General features: G+C 35.1%; 2 protein-coding genes across 8 annotated transcripts in view; one reads left to right on the top strand and one right to left on the bottom strand.

Moving 5' to 3' along the window:
* Window positions 1–3,640: 3,640 nt before the first annotated feature.
* stimate (STIM activating enhance) lies at window positions 3,641–17,290 on the top strand. Its single transcript, NM_200467.1, is given in 8 exon segments — window positions 3,641–4,041; window positions 8,959–9,007; window positions 9,192–9,287; window positions 9,431–9,552; window positions 14,610–14,722; window positions 14,919–14,996; window positions 15,444–15,593; window positions 16,453–17,290. Coding segments are annotated over 8 exon segments (897 nt in total). The 5' UTR covers window positions 3,641–3,869; the 3' UTR covers window positions 16,570–17,290.
* Window positions 15,866–22,759, bottom strand: part of LOC563780 (uncharacterized) — a 26,674-nt gene continuing 19,780 nt past the window's right edge. For 4 of the 7 annotated variants that reach the window (XM_087273669.1, XM_087273666.1, XM_087273672.1 and 1 more), the window contains 3 exons: window positions 20,085–20,187; window positions 19,823–20,015; window positions 15,866–16,528 (listed from right to left, as the gene is read on the bottom strand). In XM_087273669.1, the coding sequence (XP_087129795.1) occupies window positions 16,486–16,528; window positions 19,823–20,015; window positions 20,085–20,187 (339 nt within the window). In that variant the 3' untranslated portion in view covers window positions 15,866–16,485. Of the gene's footprint in view, window positions 16,529–19,822; window positions 20,016–20,084; window positions 20,188–20,977; window positions 21,311–21,446; window positions 21,725–22,759 lie in introns of those variants that run through there. The other 3 variants (XM_087273668.1, XM_087273667.1, XM_087273671.1) reach the window with 3 other exon arrangements.

The following is a 22,759-nucleotide window of genomic DNA, read 5'->3' as shown; positions in this document are numbered from 1 at the left end:
CTGTCTTTCTTTCTGTCTGTCTGTCTGCCTGCCTGCAAACAAATTACTTAACACTATTATTTAGTAGACCCTTAGTTTAATTGTTTTTCTTTAAATCAGGGTCCCCGCGGGGTCTTAAAAAGTCAAGGCTTTAAAAAGTCTTAAATTCTCTGTTTTAGTTCTTAAATATTTTTGCACAGGTCTTATTTTTGCGATGTTCATGCAACGCTACATCTAATGCTCATTTAAATTCTTTTTTTGTTGTTGTTGCTAGGTTTTTAGGGTGTTGTAGTTCTTTATTTCACTAGTCGAATTGTAAGATCAGCTTTCTGTTTTTAAACTCGGTGCGCTGCGAATGTGACGTCATCGCTGTGTTTGCGGAAGTTCGCTTTAAGTGCGTGGCATGATTTCGGCTGGCAGAGTATGCCGTTATTTCACTGACAAATGTCGTGACGTTTTTTTTAAGTCAGGAGAGTTCTCAAAACACTGGCCGCTCACATGCGAATGATCTGCTCTCTATCCGTCGGACTCCTTTCGTGCTTTTGCTCTCCAGAGATGCTTCAGCATATTTAGAATAGTGAACTGATAAAATGAAATACAGTGTAGTTTTACTACAGTAAAGTGTGGTGAATTGTAGAATATATACCCTATATTGTAAAAAAAACAAACAAAAAAAAACACTGCACTGGGTAGTTTGTTTATATTACACTTGTTGTGTTAACATAGCAACTATAGTATTACCACAACAGATTACAGTACTTTACTGTACTTTACAAAACACTGTACAGCAGAGACTAGTTCACTTTGTTTTAGTGATAAAATGGGATTGATTGTGAGATTTATTTGAAGAGTGAATAGTGCAGTTGGCTATAATACCTTATCAAGTTTTTCCCTTTTTTCTGTCACAGTTACATTTCTGCTTGCATTAGTTATATTTAAATGTTTTTATTTTATTAGTATGGTGCACCTTATGAATGTTTAATAGATGTTTTTAAAATAAAACTTTTCTCTGTGTCTTTAGGTGTTTGAAACTGGAAATATCTCATCATACAACATACAGCCAAAAATGTGATGTTTTATTAGATTAAAATGTAACATGTAAGTCTATTTTAGTATTTTGGTTATTGTTAATAGTGTACTTATATAAATCATATCAAAACGCACGAAAGGAAGAGGGAACAGTGTACTGAGAGTGCGCAAGAAAATTTGTGCGTGAGCTGTGCTTATTTGAGAGTGAGAAAATTTGCGCATGAGCAGCGTATTATATTTGAGAGCCCGCACAGTTTTGTCCACAAACAGAGGAAATCGGTGCACGAGCAAAGAGATTCGCTCGCTCGGATTACATGAATGCACTCTTGACTTGTAATACTGCGCTCACGACATTTGTCAGTGAACTAACGCTGTAGCGGAGCTAATGAAATTTTTTGAGACTCAGGCGAACAATTTATGCGGCGCCGCATTTGATTTGAGTTGAATATGAAACACTTTGCAGAGATTTTGTCTGAAACAGGTACATCTGTCTGTACCGACATCTTTATGATCCGTCCATGTGTGATCATAGGGAGAACCAGATGACCAATAATTCTTGGCTAGAAATTGCAACAGCTTTGGGAAAGGAGGAAAGTTTTTGTAAAACTTTGGAAAAACCTGAGGGATAAGTTTGTTAAAACAAAAAAGAGGCCCCCAAAAACATCTTCAATGATAATGATTATCTTTTTATTCGTCTGATTTTACTTTGTTTTTTTCACCGCCCCCTGTCATTTAAAAAAATATCTCAATAGCAAACCTGTCAAGTATAAAAGCCTTGTCCATTTTGTAAGGTGTGCGATGCCGCGCCGGGCGAAAGTATAAATCAGCGTTAAGATGTTTGTTTTTTTTTCTGTGTTTTTTTTCTGTATAATGGTGCATTTAGCCTGTCTTTAGTACTGTTCAATTTAAATACATTTATTTTACCCCTAATTTTGTGCTTATACATTTTCTTTCACGTTTTTGATATTGCGATATAGGTCTACAATTTAATACTTAATGGTCTTAAAAAGTCTTAAATTTGACATGTTATCTGCTGCAGAGACCCTGTAAAAATATAATAAATTATGTATATTAATTGTACATTGGGCATCACAGTGGTGCAGTGGGTAACACGATCACCTCACAGCAAGAAGGTCACTGGTTCGAGCTTCGACTGGGTCAGTTAGCTTTTCTGTGTGGAGTTTGCATATTCTCCTTGTGTTTGCGCAAGTTTCTTCTGGGTGCTCTGGTCTCCCCTACTGACTAAAGACATGCGCTATAGGTGAATTGGGTAAGCTAAATTGGCCGTAGTGTACAGTATGTGTCTGAATGTGTGTATGAATATTTTCCATACTGGGTTGCTGGGATAAGTTGACGGTTCATTCCGCTGTGGTGAATTAAGGGACTAAGCGGAAGGAAAATTAATGAAATGGGTCTCTCACCATCATGAATTTTGTTTTATTGATTTATTGTGATACAAATAATTGTGATTAGTAATTTTAGTTTTATTTTGTTAATAAAACTTAGCGAAGTTCATACAATCTATATAATATTTGGATTATAAAAATGTAATTGAGCTCTGTATGGTTTATTTTATTGTTTCAAGAAAACTATTATATATAATTTAATTCCCATAAATATATTGTGAAATGTTTAACTGAAATGAACTGATTTCTTTTTTTAATTTTAATATTTAAAAATATATTTTATTCCTTTAATTTCTCAGCTGCTATCATTTAATTTGTTCATATCTATCTATCTGCAAACATATTATTTAACACTATAATAATAGACCCTTATTATTTAACGCTATAATAATAGACCCTTATTATAATTATATTTAAATATAGAGTAAATAAATTATATTAAATGGTCATTTTTGCTGCTTTTTTTTTTGCTTTTATGGCCATCTTGTTCATTTTCACCACGGTTTACAATTACAATAACATTACTTATTACTTTTAACGGAATAAGTAAAAGCATTTTAAATTAACAAATATATTAATTCTATTATTCTTTAAATTTAAGTTAAATCTGAGATCCATTTTATAATTTCACGAGATGCACCTGCGGCTAACTTACAAGAAAATCGTAAAGAACTACATTTCCCATCATGCTTTAGGCAAACATGTCACCGTGATAATGACGCAGTAGACTGTCGCGTAAAATGAGTTGCACCTGAATACAGTATGGAAAGGAAGTGTTCTGCGTTTAGAGATAAAACATCTCGTCTCTACACGCGTTTGTAACAAGTTTGGACGTAAAACCTCCTGAATGCGAGCAGACTCACAAACAACTCAAGTCCTGAAAGCAGCGGTGGCGGGATTTACCTCAGCTGGTTGGCTAGCAGGACCGCCTAACTAACCGGACTCTCGGTAATACAACGTTAAATCAACAGAACTACCCTACCGGCAACTTATTATTTGCTTATCTAACCGAGTTGTTACGGGAAGTAAGTTTAACACGCAATGTTCCAAACCGTAGGCTTTTAACCGCTTTTATCAATTGTTTTGCTTCAGCAGCTAATCGCACGCGCTGTATGATAATCTACGTTAACTGATAACGTTAAATGTCTCCATGACAGCGCGTGTGTTGTAGTATTGCGTTTACCAGCTGTAGCCGTCAACAACCGCAGCACACCTCAGCTTCAAGCATGTTTACTCGATGCTGAAGAGGATGTTTATACAGCACAACCTGCTGACAGACATTAGGTAGCTCACAACTGGACGCTGCATTATGAAACGCGATACATCTTTGCTTGAGTAATCGCGACTGGAGGCTCGTAAAAGCCTTCATTATGCGCGTTCGCTGTGTCATCGTAACTTACCGTTCATCAACTGATATTGTGAGGCTTGCTGAAACGATTTAGTCGGTTTTGCGCAATGGCGGGTGTCGGGGTCAGTATGCTGTCCCGGGGTCAGCTGCCGTCTGCATCCTCTAACTCCTCGCCCATTGAGCTCCAGGCCCAGGGCTGCTCCAACGGGGACTTCATGGGCTCCTTCGGCATCTTCCTGCAGGGCCTGCTGGGAGTGGTGGCCTTCAGCACCCTTATGTGTAAGTATGGGGTATCTGCTTTCTTTTAATTCAGTATGAAATAAAAATGTTCCCTGAATGCATGTGGATTTGTTTATTTTTAGAGTAAGTGTATAATAATTTTCCCAAACCCTCGTCTCCCAAGATGTTCACATTTTTGGTGTACATTTATTTACTGTATGTGATTGTACAGTTTCACAATAATCAGTGTGATGGTTCCCACACAAAAAAAATTAAAATTAAAAAAATTGTCTTCATTTACTCTTCTTCCTCATTATATAAAACCTCACAAGCGTTTAGCCCCAGAACTTTGATGAATAGATTAAGAACATACAGATTGGGCAGCTTAATCCAAGTCTTCTAAGGAGACATGATCCCTTTATATGGTGAACAACTGATTCATTTTTTAGTTTTTAGTTCTGCCATATGTTAACCCAAAGCTCATCATTAGTTCCTCAAAAGCTCATTGTTTTTTATGGACCTCATTAGCACTTGTGTTATGCAAACATGGTTGAGCTTGAATTATGTTTTTTAAATATTGATGTAGTTTTTACTTTGAACCTCAGCGTATTGTTTTGTGACCTTGTCAAAACAATAGCAATAGTCAATTCTGAAGGCACCTCAAACAGGTGAGTGGGCTTAAGCCACCTGTACACTGTAAAAAGAAAAAAAGATGACAATTTTAAGGCAAGCAGCTTCAGAATTATTTTTTTTTTGTTTACTCAGCTTAATTCGAGTCAATAGCAGTACTTGGGTTAAAAGTCAAGTCAACTCGAAGCTCTGCAGCAAGTTGCCTTACAATTGAGTAAATGTTTTTACAGTGTAGAACACACTTTCATCTCTGAAACTACTCTCATCTATTCAACTCTTTCACCAGTTTTGCACATTTGCACTTTCTAATCACTCCATATCTTTAAAAAAATCAAAAACTGCATTGCCTAAGTGTGCTTCACACAGGTGATTGGGCTTGACAAACAACTTGTAGAAACACTGATCAGTCTTAAAAAACACTCCCCCTCTTTACTCTAGCATGTAATTTTCTGCATTTGTATAATTAGCACTTGTGTGTATTGCCTCTGCTTGTTAAATTGCTGCATGCCCCCTCCCTTAAGTCACTTTGGACAAAAGTATCTGCTAAATGACAAAATCAGGAGTTCTGCGGGGTCTTAAAGTCTAAAATTTAAAGAACAAAATTTTAGGTCTTTAAAAATAAATTCACTGAAATATTGTGTTGTAGGTTTTAAATAATTTTAAACGGGTCTTAATTTTGCTCTATCCAAATACAGCTACCCAATCACCAACAATCCATATAAATAAAACTGGTTTGCAAAGCGATACAATCACAACAACTATTAGATGTTTTTAAATTAATTTAAATTAAATACCCTAATCAGGAAAAGAAAACCATAAAACAATTAAACAATTCCTCATGATAATAACAAGCCAATATATCCCTTTACATGATCGTCCATTTATACAAAAAACTATCTACAGAAGTTAGGGGGAGTGGACATAATATTTATAAATAAGCATAAAAATTAAGGTTTTATAACAGACATGCATTTGGTTAAAATATACATGTATATACAATATGTTGAAAAATTGACAATATGTGACTGAGAAATAGGTACTTTTTGTTGCAAGCAAAAATTCCATTGATCTAACTGGGCCATTACAAACAAACATCCTTAGCGTTTGGCTCTGTATATGTCTAAAATGTTTAATTTCTGTATAATCTTAAATGTGACTTGATAAAACTTTGGAGAACGTAAATATACGCAGAAGCCTTGTAAATAGTATCTGTACTTTAGTACTTTCCATTTACCAGCTATGGCCTCTTTCCATGGGTTACATCTTTGTTCTTTAGTCACCCAATAATGTTACATATTAATACCTACAATCTTCATATTGTTATGAACTTTTTAGTGTTTTGTATACGTGAGAACAGCCTTGTGCCTTTTCTATATAGAACCTGTGTAGAAATTTGAAAATGTTAACAGCCAAAGCACATGCCTGCATACAAAAAATAATCTGTCATAATTTCTTTTTCATTGAGACCTTAAAAATGAGCTCAGTTTGAGTCATTGAAGGTTTTGTTCTTGAGGCAGACAGGTCAATGCATGTCCGTGAGTCATTCAGTGCAGTGCTGACAATTAAAGACTGTGTGTGAGTGCATTTCATGACAACCCCATATTGGGCAGTCTGTGGCTTTTGCCATGGGTTCGTAAGTTGTGCAGTTCATTGACTCACACGTTTCTATTTGTATGTGCTTGCAGCATGTCTTACTTATGTGCAAAGATCTATAGATACCTGTAACTAGGGCTGAGGGATATGGCAAAATATTTAAAAAAGTAAATATTTTTTAAATAATTATTTTATATTTAACAAGTGAACTTGAAAATAAAACTGCAACAAAATTAAACTAGGATTCTTTTAATTTAAAAACAAACAAACAAATAAATAAATGTCACACATTAAGTGGTCAAAAGACTAATTTGTCTTGCACACTCTCTTCAAATGTACTCAGTTTAATAAAAGCATTAAGAGTCCAAGCCACCACTACAACAATTACACTTTTAGATTAAAGGTATTGGTAAAATGTCGAAATATTATTTGTCTAGCTGTTTCAGACCACGTTCAAGGTTAATAATTACCATGTAATACTATAATGAGGGCTTTTCTAAACTAACTTTATTCCAGCAACTAAATAACTTATTTTTTGACAGGACATTCTGAGCTATTTTTTATCATTTTTGAGGTGTAAAAAGACTTGATAAAAATGTGTAAAAAACTGCATGATAAGCTAGAGGAATTAATGAGATGTGTAAAATTGTCAGCATCATCTGCTCTCAGTGGTTATGCCAGGAGTAATTGTAAAGAGTGTTCAGGGGACACGTAGTTAATAGCTGTACACAAACAAACAGCCATTGTGTGAAACAGGCTGTCCTTTATTTTTGTTAACCATTGGGTCACGTTTGGCAACTACAGTGGCTGCACTAGTGCTTTCCACAGCTCAAACTGCAGCAGTTCTCACCTCGTCTTCAAAAGCAAACTAATGCATTTATTTATATCTGCATTATAGTTTTTATTAGTAAAAGGTAAATGTATTTTTAATGGAGTTCATAAATTCAGTACATCTATTTTTATGATGAGCATGGGTTCCTAAAATGTATATAAAGATCTTATACTGCCAGTCAAAAAATCGTAAGGATTGCTTTCAGCCGTAAGCATAGTATGTGCACCTTTGCTGCACTTTTTATTAGACATGTAATACTTTTACAAAGTATTTTTTGTATATATTCTATTTAGCGTTGGGCGATTAATTGCAAAGTAATGAAAACTGACATTCAGAACTTATCGTTAACTTAACGATCTAATTTTTCCAGCTCAATTTTTTAAATTACTTTCTTTACCACATGTGGAGTCACGTGACTATGCTCCATTAAGGCTAATTTATACTTCTGCAACGAATGCATGGGTATAGACTGGCACAGGCTTTGTGTGGTTGCATACCTGCGCACCTCTCAAAATGTAACTACATGTCACATGTTTGCATTACATTAACAATAATCAGAAGCTGCGGCAGAGATGCCTTGAGGCGGCATATTTTCTTTTACAATAAAATTTTATTTTTACATGAAAATTTTTGTTTACAGAAGTGTCTGGAAATTCTCAGTTAAAATATGTACAGGATATACAATAGTCATTTTATTTAGAAGAGATGCTGCTTATTGTCTAGTTTTGAAAACATTAAAAATTATAATTGATTTTGTTTCCAAAAGTGCAAGTTATTTGTTTTTACTTTTTTTATAAGAAAAAAGTGACTGTTGGTTTTAGGCAATGAGTGTTTTAATTTCAGTTTTTCATCATTGACGTTCAGTAAATAATCATAAAAAGTAGATAGTGTGTGTTTCCTTTAAAATATATATATATATATATATATATATATATATATATATATATATATATATATATATATATATATATATTAAGATCAAGTAATCCACCCTTCATTCAGAAATCTCTAACTTGTAACACACAAGCCTATTTACTGTACAAAACCTGTCAGTGAATTATGAGGGCAAAAAAGTAAAGTAAACAAATAAAATAATCGTTCATTAATCTTAGTTGAGTTGAAATGTTTAATTGATCAAGCAGAATGTTCAGTATCATTTTTTTAAGTATGCTAATTTAGTGCTTAACCCTTTAACTGGCCAACCAAAAAAAAAGTGTTTTAGATTGCATTTCTTAACTCCTTATATCCTTAGTAAACACACTCAATGCATTAACACATCCCAAAATTTCTAAAATATCAACCTCTACCAAATGGTTGATTTGTCAGTTTACAGTGAAAGTCCTGGAATTAATACATATACTTTGAAAAATCCGAAAATATGAAGTGTAAAACCAATTTATTTAAAAACATAACCAAAAAAAAAATTTGAATAGTAAATCATCTTTAGTTTTTTAAGTTTGCCATAAAATATTTCAGATTCTCATTTAACATGTTTTCTTTTTTTTTTCTTTTTTTTTTTGTTGTCAGTAAAACCAAAATGAAGTGGGGCAGTGCAACTGGATTTTGTTTGTTTGATTATTTTGTAAACCAACAATGCTGTGTGTAAACTATTATTTAAAACAGTCTTTCTTTTAAACAGTCAATGTATGGTCAACTATTTGGTAGAGCAGGTAGTTATTGGTTAAAATAAATAAAAGTTCTAATTCATTTAAACATTTTATGAACGCAGAAAGCTTTAGCAGTTCCTCATTTGTTTCTTCCCGTTTCGCAATGTTACCATTATATAGAACTCATTGACCTCTGTGTTTTTCCAAGCTCTGCATCAGACAGATCCAGGAAAGAGATTTTAGCATCAGCACTGCTCCCATGTGGCAAACATTATTGATCACTTTCTTTCTTCTGCTTCTCTTTCCTCTCCACAGTGAAACGCTTTAGGGAGCCCAAGCATGAACGGAGACCCTGGAAAATCTGGTAAATCGCCATTTTGTCATTAGCAAGCACTAGATAATTAAATAAAAAAAACAACAACACATGCACGGTCAATGCTGCACTCCACTGACCTGAGATCAGTCTAGCGGCCCTCTGTCGCCCCGTTCCCCTCGGTGAGCTCTAACCAGGTCTCCTCCCTCTCACCGTTCCCCTTCACCTCTCTCAGGTTTCTGGACACCTCCAAACAGGCCATAGGGATGCTGTTCATTCACTTTGCCAATGTCTACCTGTCTGACCTCACAAAGGAGGACCCATGTTCACTGTGAGTCTGTATGCGCGTCCTCCTTTCTGTGTTTCCCCCCCACACACATCGCTGTACTTCCCTGTCTTTTGTCTTTGTGTTTTTTTTTGCATATTTGTGTTGGGCTGTGCTCGGGTACCAACTACGACTGTGGTTTTTCTTAGATACCTGATCAACTTCCTGTTGGATGCAACGCTGGGCATGCTGGTGATCTATGGTGGTGTGAAGGCTATTAGCGTTGTGGTGGAATGGAGACAGTGGGATTCATTGCGTTTTGGAGAGTATGGTATGAGCCTTACACCCCTTGTGTAAACAACACAAAAAAAGGGTGTTTAAACTAAAACAGCCTTTTACTTGCTAATCATTGTTTGGTTTTTGTTCACTGAATGAAATTAGCTTAAACTGTGATGGAAATCTTGTTCTTTATAGATTAAAATGGCTGTATTAAACCAAACAATCAGTCTTGCAAAGCACTTTTCTATCATATAAGGGAATTTGCTTTCCTTTCGGGCAGACCTGGGCATTTTACCAGTGTTTGCTATTTACTAAAAAATAGCAACTAGTTATAGACATTACATTCAAAAAGTAACTCAATCACTTTATCAATTACTTACACCAAAAAAGAATGCATTGCTGTTAAAAGTCATTTGAGTTACTTTTCCAAAGAACCGTTTTAATGCTGCCATTAGTAATGTCACTTAAGTGCTGCATGGAGAATACACTGTTGATCAGCTTCACAGTTTTAAATAATTTACATTCTCACAACTAAAACACAAGACAGACTTCAAGTCCACAAGTCATTTTTAAACACAAATTAATTGAAGTCACTTAGCAAATTATAATTTTGAGACCAGGCATGATCAAACTGTCTATACTAGATGTCGAATTGGAAATTCTAAGGAGAGTACTTTGATGGACATTTTTAAAAAGGTACCACCATGAAGAATCTTAAATTATTGATCAAATGTATCTGAAAATCTTATTTAACTTTGAATATATTTTCGTGTGAATTTTATTTGTTTCTGTCCTATATATTTGTTTAGGTAACTTGTTATTGTAATACAAATTAGTTTTTATCATGTAATATTTTATGTATATCCATTTTGCCATGAAATAGCCATAAGTTGCTGATGTAACGGAGGCCAGCTAGTGAAGCTAGTAAACCTCACTCCTCTGACATCTAAAGGTGCTTTAGCGACAGCCGGTAGAGGCCATGGTCTTTAGCCTCCTTGTTAGAGCAACCGACTCTAACACGGTCGCCAGTTTGATACCAGCTCGGAGCTGGTTGGATAGTGCAGGACCAGCGGGGTTACACTGACAGGGCAAAAAATAAATACATTTCGTCACCTTAGAATTATAAGGTTCTATCTCACATTTTTGTCAAAATTGAGTTATTGACATTCTTATTAAATGATAACTTATTTACATTGTTTTTTTGTTTTTTTGAATAAGTTGTTTATATTTTAAGCTTTATTATTTAAAAAACAAAAACAATTTATCTAGAAAGTTGAACTCTAGCTTAGCTATATAAGGTTCTTTCTGTGAGCCAATCAGCATTTTTAATGTACGCACGAGGACCAATCAGGACCAGCTTTCTTTGTCATTTGCCGGACTGCTCCATTGACAGCGGGGAAACACCAGAAAGACAAAATCACACAAAATCAGTCGGCTTAATAATGCCACACCACACAAAATTGAGATGTGTGTAAATTTAGAAGCATTTTTTGACATTAAATTTGACATTTAAAAAAAAAAAAAAATATATATATATATATATATATATATATATATATATATATATATATATATATATATATATATATATATATATATTATATATTAAATGTGAAATATTTTTTGTTTGTGTGTGTGTATATATAGTCAGTGAAACACTTTTCAGTGTTTATTTAACTCATTTGCTCACAGTCTGTTTTCTTTTAAAGTCTTAATTTAATATATAACCTTAAAGGGCAAATACTTGAGTTAATTCATGGGGCATATAATTCAATAAATAAAATTCAATAATTCATATAAAGCATAAAGTTGAATAATTATGACCATATTAATTACATAAAATTTACATCTGCACTGGATAAAATATTAAGCACAGCTTGTATGTTAAACTTGATCATGTAAAAATATTCATCCTACAACATTAAATAAATGTTATAGAAAGCACAAATGTTACTTTTTCAAGCCTCAACATATTGTTACAACACCAAACTATATATTTTTTTTATTGTATTTCTTGAAAAGTAACACTTCAATTAATGATCTGCCAGATAGAACCTTATAATTCCAAGTGAAAAATGACTTTTCAGAATGAGAAGGTAAATGCAGACAGAACCGTGGTTTATTTGCTCCAATTGGCAAATGTAAGAGAACTTTGATAATTTACATTTAGAGTACCTGTCATGTTAATATATGAAAGAGAACTGTTACACACATATTGTTTGTTATATGGAATGCAAAAACTTTGAAGCTCAATATCTCAAAATCATTCAGAATGCAGATAGAACTTTATAATTCTAAGGTGACGATTTATTGGTCAGACCAGCAGCACAAAAATGAAAAATATCACAAGGGGATAAACCAGCTGAATATACTTTAAGATATATTCAAAAACTAAAGTTGCTAAAGGTTTATAAGGTTGTATTTAACCATTAAACCTGTACCTTCACAGCTTGAGTATGAAATTAGTGACAATATACAACAAACATAAAAACCTTTATGAAATAAATAAGAGTAATCTGAATGATCATTCAGAATCAATTTGGTGAAACTCGGCACCAAGAAACTGCTATTAGAGACAACCATACATTTGATGCATTCTAAACAAAACAAACATAAAGCAGCTGCTCAAAAATGACATTTATGAGCCTTATTTCAAACTAACAACAAATTAAACAAGGATTGTCAGCAAGGTATGGAAAGTAAGCTGTGTATACTCCAAGTGCAAAATCTGCTGTTGTGTGCAAATATGTGCTTATTTATTTGAAACAACTAACATAGTTGTACTGGTAATTAATAATAGTAACGTTAATAGTCAATTGCACACACGCATACACACACACACACACACACACACACACACTCTCACACACACTGAGTTTACCTAGTGTGCATTCGTTCTCCTTTGCGCGCACACTTGGTGCACCAGGTCTCTCTTGCACGCACACTTGGTGTACCTCGCGATCATTTGGTCTCTCTACTTTTGCTTCACTTTTGTCCAGTCTGGCACCTCATACACGACACGTCTTCTTTACAGTGGTTGGTTGGCATTCATCAATCGTACAATGCATTGCTGCTGTAAACCGGAAGATGTAGGCTAGAGTGCAGCCAAAAATAATTAACTTTTTAAGTAACAGACAAACACATCATGCTGCAATGATAATGGAGTTAATGTATTTAAAAAGTAATGCTTTACAGTATTAGTCACAGTCAAAAGTTATTCTGTTACAGTAACGCATTACTAGTATTTTGGTTTTGACCAACACTGCATTTTGTGACCCTTTGGGACTTCTTTGATTGGCCTGCGGGAAGTATTTATTTAATTTAAATTCAACCGCAAATAGGGCCTTGCAATGCACAGGTCAGATATTGCGAATTAACATAAGTGGACTTGCACATAGCGTCTTTTGCACGCTTTGTTTCGTTATTTCAAATGGAGACGCGAAAAAATGAAAAGGGATGCACATGCAATATGACATGCTCATGTTTTTCAGGCGCCACGAGTTGAAAAAATCAAAACATTTTAAGAATGCCACAAGTGAACCACGAGTCATGTGATAGAAACCATCCAAGTAGCTTCGTATGGAATGGAATGGAACGCTTTGTATGGAATAACACAGTAATAAAGGTTGTCTAATTACCTTTACTTATTATTATTTAACAAATGCAGAAACAGATCCTCTCTCAGTGATGACCATAGGCTGCGTCTGAAATCGCATACTTCCATACTATATAGTACGCTAAAAACAGTATGCGATCTGAATAGTGTCCGAATTCATAGAATTCGAAAAACCGTATGCGAGGGAAAAACCCGGGTGACCTACTACTTCTGGTGAGATTCTGAAGTGTGCATCCAAGGCATGCTATACTATCCCGTGATGCACCGTGAGAGAAGTGACGCAACTGAACGAGTTACATTTATACTGTATAGAACGTACTTTTCTAACTGCCGTGTAGTACATTTAAATTCATATGCAGTACGTACTGAGTAGTAGGCAATTTCGGACGCAGCCAACCACACCTCATATTCAACCTAACTTCAGTGCACTTATTCAGCTCAATACAGGCTAGGATTCTCACTGAACGTAAAAAGTAATAAATGAATAATTGATTAATAAATAAAAATGATCTAATGTGAAGCAAACAAACAACCTTGTGGCATTGATATAAAGTTAATATTGTGATGCCGGTCTTAAAATATTTTTGTTTGTTAAAATTGGTTGTTTTTTTAAACTTTAGAGTTTTATGAATGTTTATTGAATAGTTTCACAGAATGTTCATTTCTTTTGAAAATAAATTAACTGTAATGTTCTGGCCCTCTAAAACTACCCCAGAGTCAGCTGTGGTCCCTTGGAAAATTCAGTTTCCCACCCCTGCTTTAGATTGACTTCTAGCACTGCAATGATTTTGAGCTTAAGTAATGGCTGAAAGACTACAATGCTTATTTATTGGTAGATATCAAATTTAACCAACCAGTTTGGACGTTGTTTTATTGTTTCAACTAACCACTAAACCACACATGCAGAAATGCAGTCACAAAGCTGTTGTTTTCAGTTTTTTTGTCAATATCAGGGTCTGAAATTGAGGTCTTTTAATAAGTGAATAATTCAGCTGCAAAAATGTAACTTATTGCTTCACAAATTCAAAATGAGGAGACAAGAAATCTCCATAACAATTATTAAAGTGAAAATGAATAGTATCAATTTTCTCACTATACATTTAGAAATTTTGCATAAATTGTGCGAACTGTAATGAACAGACCTGTTTATGGGGTGTCATTTCTCCAAACACAGAAACATTTGTGCATGTAGTATATTAATTTATCATTTCCATTTCAATATTAAGAAGAATTATCAACCTTTTTGTCATAATATTGCAGCCTGAGTTTGTTTTTGAATAAAACAAATTTCAAATGATTAAAACAATAATTTGTGGTAATTTATCATTTTCTTACTGAGCTAAACAATTTGTTGTAATTTTGTATTAAATGTAAAACACAACTCTGATACAATTTAATAAAGTCGTTTTAAAAACAGCTCAACAGCAAAGAACATGTCTTTACATTAAAGCAAACTCTGCTTGTGTTTAAAATGTTCTGTGTTTTTTGTGCAGGTGAGCCTGTTCAGTGCACTGCCTGGGCGGGTCAGTGTGCCCTGTATATCCTTATCATGATCTTTGAGAAGGTCATGATCATATTGGTTCTCCTCATCCCACAGTGGAAGAAGGTCAGTAGTGTGTTTAATGGTCGACAGACTGTAGCTTGTGGTTCGTGGTCTGATTTTTTTACTGATGCATTTTGGGAATATAAAATGACCACTGGCTTTAATAACTTGTAGTTAATATAAAAAACACCCACCAAAAAGAAAAAAGTTAAAATGATGGTCATTTAATTTCTATGTAATGTGTATTTGTGTTGGACAGCTGGCTACACTCAACCCCCTGAAGAACCCTAAGCTAGAGCTAGCTATCGTCATGCTAATCGTCCCGTTTTTCGTGAACGTAAGTGACAGTCCCCCTTCATGCTTCATGTACTGTTCAAAAGTTTAGATTGAGCTAGATCAATATTTTACACTGCATTTATTTGATTAGAAAAGTAAAATGCAATACTGTGAAATATTTGTACAATAGATTTGATCATTTAAAATTCTTTCTATTGTAAATACATTTTAAACTGTAAATTATTCCTGCGATGGAAAAGCTGAGCTTTGTAAGCGGTCTTTAGTGTCATATGATCATTCTGAAAACATTCTAATATGCTGATTTTCTGTTTAAGAAACAACTTTAAAGTCCCAATATACAGCATTTATTAGAAATGGACAGCACCTCTTTATATTACTATAAAGTTATATTTGCTTGCTGTTTGTTTCTTGCGTCGAGCATGCTTCAGAGATCTGACCGATGCTTCAGTCAATATTTGGACTCATTTGTTCATTTTTGTGTGCCCAGGCTCTTATGTTCTGGGTGGTAGATAACTTCCTAATGAAGAAGGGGAGAACAAAAGCCAAACTGGAGGAGAGAGTAGCAGAAGACGATCCTCGCGGAAACAGCAAAGTGCGCTACAGACGGGCACTGTCACATGATGACTCGGAATCAGAAGTAAGTCACTCTTCCTCAATCAATGTAAGAGATGGGGGTTAACAACACTGTTAATAGAGTTATTCAGTTTGTAACATCCACACGGTCTGTCTGAAGGATTCAATCAATTTGTCTGACCAAAATATTAAGATTCAAACGTCTCTTCTGACCACTCCTTTAAATTATGAGACTGCTCTCTTTAGTCACAACGACTTTTACAAACCACCTTACATTAACGTTTTTATTATAATTATATTATTTGTAGGTTTAAACAGCCAGTAAATGATAACTAATTATAAATGGTAATCTTTAATAATTCATGGAATGTACATAACAATGAAACCAACAATCAGCACAAAGTCTGAACATGGAAAATCTGGATTTATATACACTGATTTGCTTTGGCAAAGACACTTTTACTGCCCGTCAAACATCTGAACGACAGCATTCATATTTTAGGTTTTCCCTTGACTTTGAGCCAAAATCCTCCCTCAACCCATGACCTATAATGTACATCCCTTCCTCCCTTTTACTTTACATTCATTCTGGAATGTTGGTAAAGTTTGGAAGCCTGAACGTTTTCAAACTGATGTGTCTTTAAGACACTGCCAAGCCTCCAGTTATAGATTCTGGGTACATTTGATTCTATTTGAAACAGTAAATATAGTGTTTACCTTGCAGGATGAACAGTTCACAGTCTTTCCTAACAATTGTTTTTTGCTACTAATATTTCAACAACTACAGTCGCTCAGTCATTGTACCCCATTTAGGTTTGTAAGGAGTAGAGTATTCCACTCTATTGGACAATCTATCATCAGAGTCAGCTGCTTGTTTATTAGTTTTTTTTCTCTCTTTGCCCATTTCCTCTTGTGCCGGTCAGATCCTGTTCTCTGCAGATGATGAAATGGAGGATTCAGAGGGTGACGACGATGTACGAAGAATCACAGGGCTCAAGCCTGTTAAGAAAAAGAAACACCGTCTTGGTATTCCAGTATGAATGCATTTGCCTCTCTCATTCCCACAAGCACAGAAAGTGAGGCGCTTGCTGACTGACTATATTATGAGCTGTGACTTGTGTAAAAGACTCCTGCAAGCATTTGAGCGTTTTGACCAGCTTACTGGAGATGATTGGACAAGTTTTGTGTTTTTTTTGCACATTCATAATTGTGTATCACGCTGCTTTCTGCATAAAAATCACATGGTTCTGCAGTGGATATACAACTACATGGTCTCTTCATCTGTTCAGCCTTCATGAATAACACACTGTGGTTCTAGCAAGAGAAATACCTTTAAACATGCATGCGAATGATCATGGACTCTTCAAGGTCACTCGCGGTCACTGTCTGTGAGCTGAGCTGCAGCAGAGTTTTGTGCATATCAGCTGTGAGGAAATTGTGCTGATAAATGTTAAGGAATAACATTTGTCAGCAGTGTTTTGAGCTGGTGTATTAATACAGTTGCTACAGTCTAGCTTGCAGTGTCTGTTTTTAACCGTTGAGTTGCAGACAAGGTACATAAATACAGCGATGGCTGCTTCAGCTCCCTCAATATGTGATTTGTTTTGTTGTTTTCCTCAGTTCAGTGTGTTGCTGATTCTTGCCACAGATATCTTTCTCTCTTGTATTTATTTAGGGCTTTTTTAATTGTATGTGTGGTCTCCAAAAGGAAACATTCACCCAAAATTAAAACATCAATAACTTGTTTCCATTACCAATAAATGAACTTTTTTATTTTGGGGTGAACTGCCCTTTAAGTAGTTATTTCTACTCAATGTGGTGCAGGAAGCTGGTATCTCTTGTAGTTTTGTTTTGCATTGTGGTGTCTTTGTACACGGTACTTGTGTTTTGTATGTTTTTAACCATTCCCCTTTGCCTCTTCTTACCTGTCAAACACTAAACCAGCAGGCCATTCTTTGTCCTCCACCCTCACATATTCCCCTGTGGAACATTTGATTTTTATTGCAACACTAAAGCACAGCTGCTTGTAGAATGTTGCATTTGTGATGTGCATTCTCTGCAGAAATCAATTCATTTTTATTCTGAAGAGGGAGGTCATGTGAAGGGGAAGATGCCTGTAGGTTTAGAGTTGGGAATGAATGAAATTAGGAACAATTGTTTTGTTGCTCATTCAGTTTGTCTGACATTTAATGGACCAAGTTGGTGGGTGATGTATGTTTGCACAGTGTGTGTTTGTGTTTTACAGAGGTGAACTGAAACTGAGCATTCTGGTCAGGCCTTCTGGATGAATGTTTACTGATAAGGCGTTTTCTCAAGGTGCAACTGTAACTGCCTTTCTCCCTCTCCTAGTTTGAATCAGACTTATTACAGTCGGCAGAGAACGAAACCATGTGGAGGTGGAGAGGGATTTTATGTTAACCATATTAGAGTATTACTGACTAATTATAAGCTTCTGTATGTTTTTTTTATTCAATAAACCATGTAAAAACAGCAGCTTTTGTTTTAACTTACCACAGTTAGTTGTCACAAAAGGCTGAATTATTATGAAAACTATTCTTCCTGTCTACACATGCATCATAGTTAAGAGAACTTTTTATCCCCCAATTTTACCTTTACTATTATTACAAAATTTAGGGTTTTTTTTTTTTACCATTATTTAAGCAGGAACTTTCACTGAGATTCAAAACCTCTTTTCCAAGAGAGAGCTGGCCAGGGTAACAGCCAGAGTCTTTTTTTAATTGTGAAAATGTAAGATCTAAGAAATGTTGTCTGTTAAGATAAACCTCTTATAATATAGTTACAAATTACATGAGCATAATAATTCAGTCAATACTTCCAATTGAAAACTCCCAAATTTAGTTGCAGCATTATTTGACATTTTACACTTCTACCATCAAATATTAAGCTATACATCATGTATCTTCTCTGTCTTTAATCATTAAAAAAAACAATTCATGTTTGGTTTATGTGCACTAAAGAATCCTGATTTCCTTCTAGTTATTTTGACTAAGTGCTGAGGCGACGCAGCCTATACATTTAAAAAAAATTGTTAAAGCCCCACCAAAAACACAAACCAGCATCAAAACCAAATATTATAAATGGCTGAATTGCCTCTAATTACTGAAGGAGAGTTGTCTCTAGCGTCATTTGTTTGTGTGAACTGGTCTTGAGCAATATTCTGGATTTGACTGAAACGTGAATAGTGGGTGCTCAGTATCAACACATGATAATAGCTGGTTAAGCATTTATCTAACACCACCATAGATATTTAAAAAAAAATATGCATGTATGTCAGGGTTCCTACACTTTCATAAACAGCTGAAACAAGGACAGCATGTGTAGCATCATGAAATTCCTAACTGCACTTAACATGTCACTTACACTTATTTACATAAAAATGTCTCAGTGATGTTTTAAATGTCATTTTCAAAAAAAAAAAATGTAGATCATATTAAACAAAAACCTTTTATAAATGTTGAATTCATAATGGATACTATTCAAATGTAGTTTCTGAAATATTTACAAAATGTGCATTATTTTTTATAGCTTTTGTACAAGATTTTTATGCTACATTTTCTGTTTTGACAGTAGCATGACAATAGGGTATTTACACAGGGACTTTCAGTTTCAGTCAGCCAGTCTCAGTGCTTCCGGTGAACTCTTTCCATTATAAAATTGCCATGTTTAAGGTCTGATTTCTTTAATACTCTTCACAGTGTAATGTGCGCATGCATATGTATATATATATATATATATATATATATATATATATATATATATATATATATATATATATATATGAATGAGATAAAAAGTGGGTCTCAGACCAAACAAGAAGTACTGCTTTAAATGTTTCATTTTCCCTCAACACATCTTTAAAATATGACAGTTTATTTTACTCAATGGAGTTTCTGCACTCGCGTGCTGAACCTGAGTGTTAGTGGTAACACAGTCTTTCATCTCGTTTTATGTTTGAATAACTCAATGAATGCTTAAGTCTATTTATCTGAACGTACTGTAAATACACTACAACATTAAAGTTGTAAAAAGGACCTCATGAAATTGGAAATATTCACATTAAGCTTTCACTGGAAGTTTATTTTTGGCTGAAAAACACTAGCTGTGCATAGAACCTATTGTTGAAACAACACCTTAAACAAATAACATTTCAAATGTAATTCAAGCACTTTTTAAGGAGCTCTGTTTGTTTTAAGATACTTTCCGGGCCTTGAATCCTTATGTCTAAATACTTCTAAGAAGCATGGGGACCCTGGTATGTATACGGAAACTTACTTTATATCTTCTTCTGGGATAATATCAGGCACTTGGGTATCATCTGGAGGATCCTCTGAGCAGCATGATGACCCGTCTGAGGAATCCTCCACACGTGGCCTTTTAATTGGTGTTAATGTGGATGAAGCTTCAGATTTGACAGGAAATTCCTCATCTGAGCAGGACACGCTTGCACTGGGTCTCACTTGAATTGCTAATATGAAAAGGAAGAAAATAGTTAAACGGTTGAAAAAACAAACAATACAAGTGAACACTGGGTTACCTTTACTACGCCGTTTTGGCCTTTTTGGCACATAATCTGCTTGGACCCCCACACTCTTCATGATGGGAGCATCACACTGACAACCTACTTCTTTTGTCACTGACTGTTGGAGATACAAAAATACAGTTATTGAGCAATGGAGAATATTCTTCATAGGGAACTCTATTCCATGGCATACAAAAATGTAAACCATGAACATCATGACGCTGCAGCATTTGTACGCTACCAATGCACTTTTGAACATTATTGTGAAACAGACGTCTTCTCAAAAAGCTTTTTAGGTATGTGCAAGATAACTAAAGCTGCTTAAGATTGTGTTAGGACTGCACAATATATCGTTTCAGCATCAAAATCCAATATGCATATCCACAATAGTCACAAGATACGCAATGTTGAGTCTGAATTACAGCTGAAAAGGAGCTGCAGAATTGTATTAAATTACTGTATTTATACACAATTTATATGATTCATGCAAAAAATGCATTTAATATAAATAAAGCAAAAACAAGATTATTTCACTTTAAGGAAAAACTTAATTATATATTTTCGTGTCTTTTTACTGGTCCAGCTGTCAAAACAATTCTGAAAGCAAAGCAAAGTACAAACCATCTTGTGAAACTATATTCATATCGCAATATTTATTGCAGAAAATAAAACATTGCAGTATCAGATTTTTCCAATATCTTGCAGCCCCTAGTGTTGGGTCATTAAGAACCAGAATATGAGAGTAGGTAAACAAATGACAGCACGTGCATTTTGGGTGATGACCTGTTCCTTTAAAGCCACAAGAGGAACGTGATTGGTCGTTCTTTGTGTGAGTCAGACTGAAACTTTGCGTCAAAATGAATAGGCGGTTATTGGGCAACATAAATTGGCAGGTTTTAACTGCTTACCTTGACGCTCGATGGCGGAGCAACAGTGTATATAGTCGGGATAGCTGTGTCTATCACATTCAGAAAGTCAGCAAAACCCATTTCGTACTGCTGTAAATTAGTGAAGCATTGTTTGGCGAAATGCCTCGCACACAAACGCGAGCTTTCTGTTATTCCTCCTTCCTCAAAATGCAAGAACTCAAGCCAGCGGGTTCGAAGCCACGGTTTTTTGGGGAAAGGGAATAATGTTTTGAAAGGATAGCAACCCAAAACGCACCTTTTCACCATCTCTGTCACCTGTGCTCCTTTACAGTTTAGAAAACACTTCCTCTCAGCTGCTCGTTTCAAACAACCGGTTCTACAGATTCGGTTCAAAAGACTCGCTTGCGTCATCACGCTGCTACGTCACTCAAATGTATCAGACGCGCAGAGCAACACTTGACGGAAGGTTTTAATGTACTGTAAAGCGTCTAGAGAAAATAATACTTACTCGTGCAGGAGCAGAGGCGCCAACAGTGTATATAGTTGGAACGGCCGTGCTTGCTAATAAAAGGTGGCACGTTATACCCGCGTTAACCATACCCAAATTGGTGAAGCATTCAGCAGAGAAATGCCTGTCACAAAGCCGCGAACTGGAGCAAACACCCCCCTCTTCGAAATGCAAAAACTCCAACCACTTCTGTCGTAACCAGTTTGTGGTTGGGAAACAAAATAAAGCGCGCGCGTTTGGACAGCCAAATACACACCTTCGACCCATTGTTAGTGACTGACTTGAAAAGACAACATTAAAAGGGAGGGACTTTCTCGCTCTAGAGCCAACCCTATTGGACAAAAAACTGTGTAGTGCTAGATGACTCATCAAGATTTACGATCAGGGGCCCGTTCTTCGTACGTGGATTACTCAGTTAGCTGGATTTGTTATTGACGATTTGACATGATCCAGGATCGTTTCGTTCTTCAAAACTGATCTGATTGTTGTTGTCATAGCAACAGTTCTGCTAGCTCGAACCTGGTCGGAAGCAGGTTTAATTCATATAAACAGGATTAGATCGGCTTAGTTCAAGCAAAGATAATGCAGAAAGTATGTACCGAATTCTGATATTTTCTTACAGTACTAGTTATATACACTTGGGAAAATACTATCTTTTTAAAAACTATATAAAAGTTATAGTTATTAATAAAATAAATAAGGTTATATATTAATAAAACTTGTGCAATCTGCACCCCTGAAATGAAAGTGCAAAGACTGCCACCTGGTGGTGCAAAGAGAAAACTTACTGATATGAACTTTGAGTATGATATAGAAATGCACAACATGTGACTTTTTAAAAGCAATAATTATGAAGTCATAAAGATGTTTAGACAGTTAATATGACGGTGATTTGATGCTTTATAAAAGTTGCAGACACCTTTACCAATATCAAAATGCTCTTGTAAACATCCAGTTATTCTTTACACCAATTAAAAAAGCCGCTACTATAATACTACTATGGGTACTATAGTAAGGAAAAACTGTAAAACTAAATAAATTGCTCTTGACACAAGAAAGGGCCAAACATGCAGCCCACAACAAGGTGTAAAGTTATTGCGTGTAACATTTAACAAACTGTTTCCTACGAATTTGATGTCATTTTGCTCACATGGATAATTGAATATTAATCAGATGATGTCATCACGCTGCTGTGCCGTCAGCCAATTGTTGCATTGCTGATCATGATTTCGAGGATCGATAGATCAGTCCTTCACAACACACGCAGCGATCTCAGATCAGTTTATCCAGACATTTTATTCTGATTCACAAAC

The sequence above is a fragment of the Danio rerio genome, chromosome 11 (assembly GCF_052040795.2).
Source record: "Danio rerio strain M-AB ecotype USA chromosome 11, GRCz13ab, whole genome shotgun sequence".
NCBI lineage: Eukaryota > Metazoa > Chordata > Actinopteri > Cypriniformes > Danionidae > Danio > Danio rerio.
This window is presented reverse-complemented; position numbering and strand designations above follow the sequence as displayed.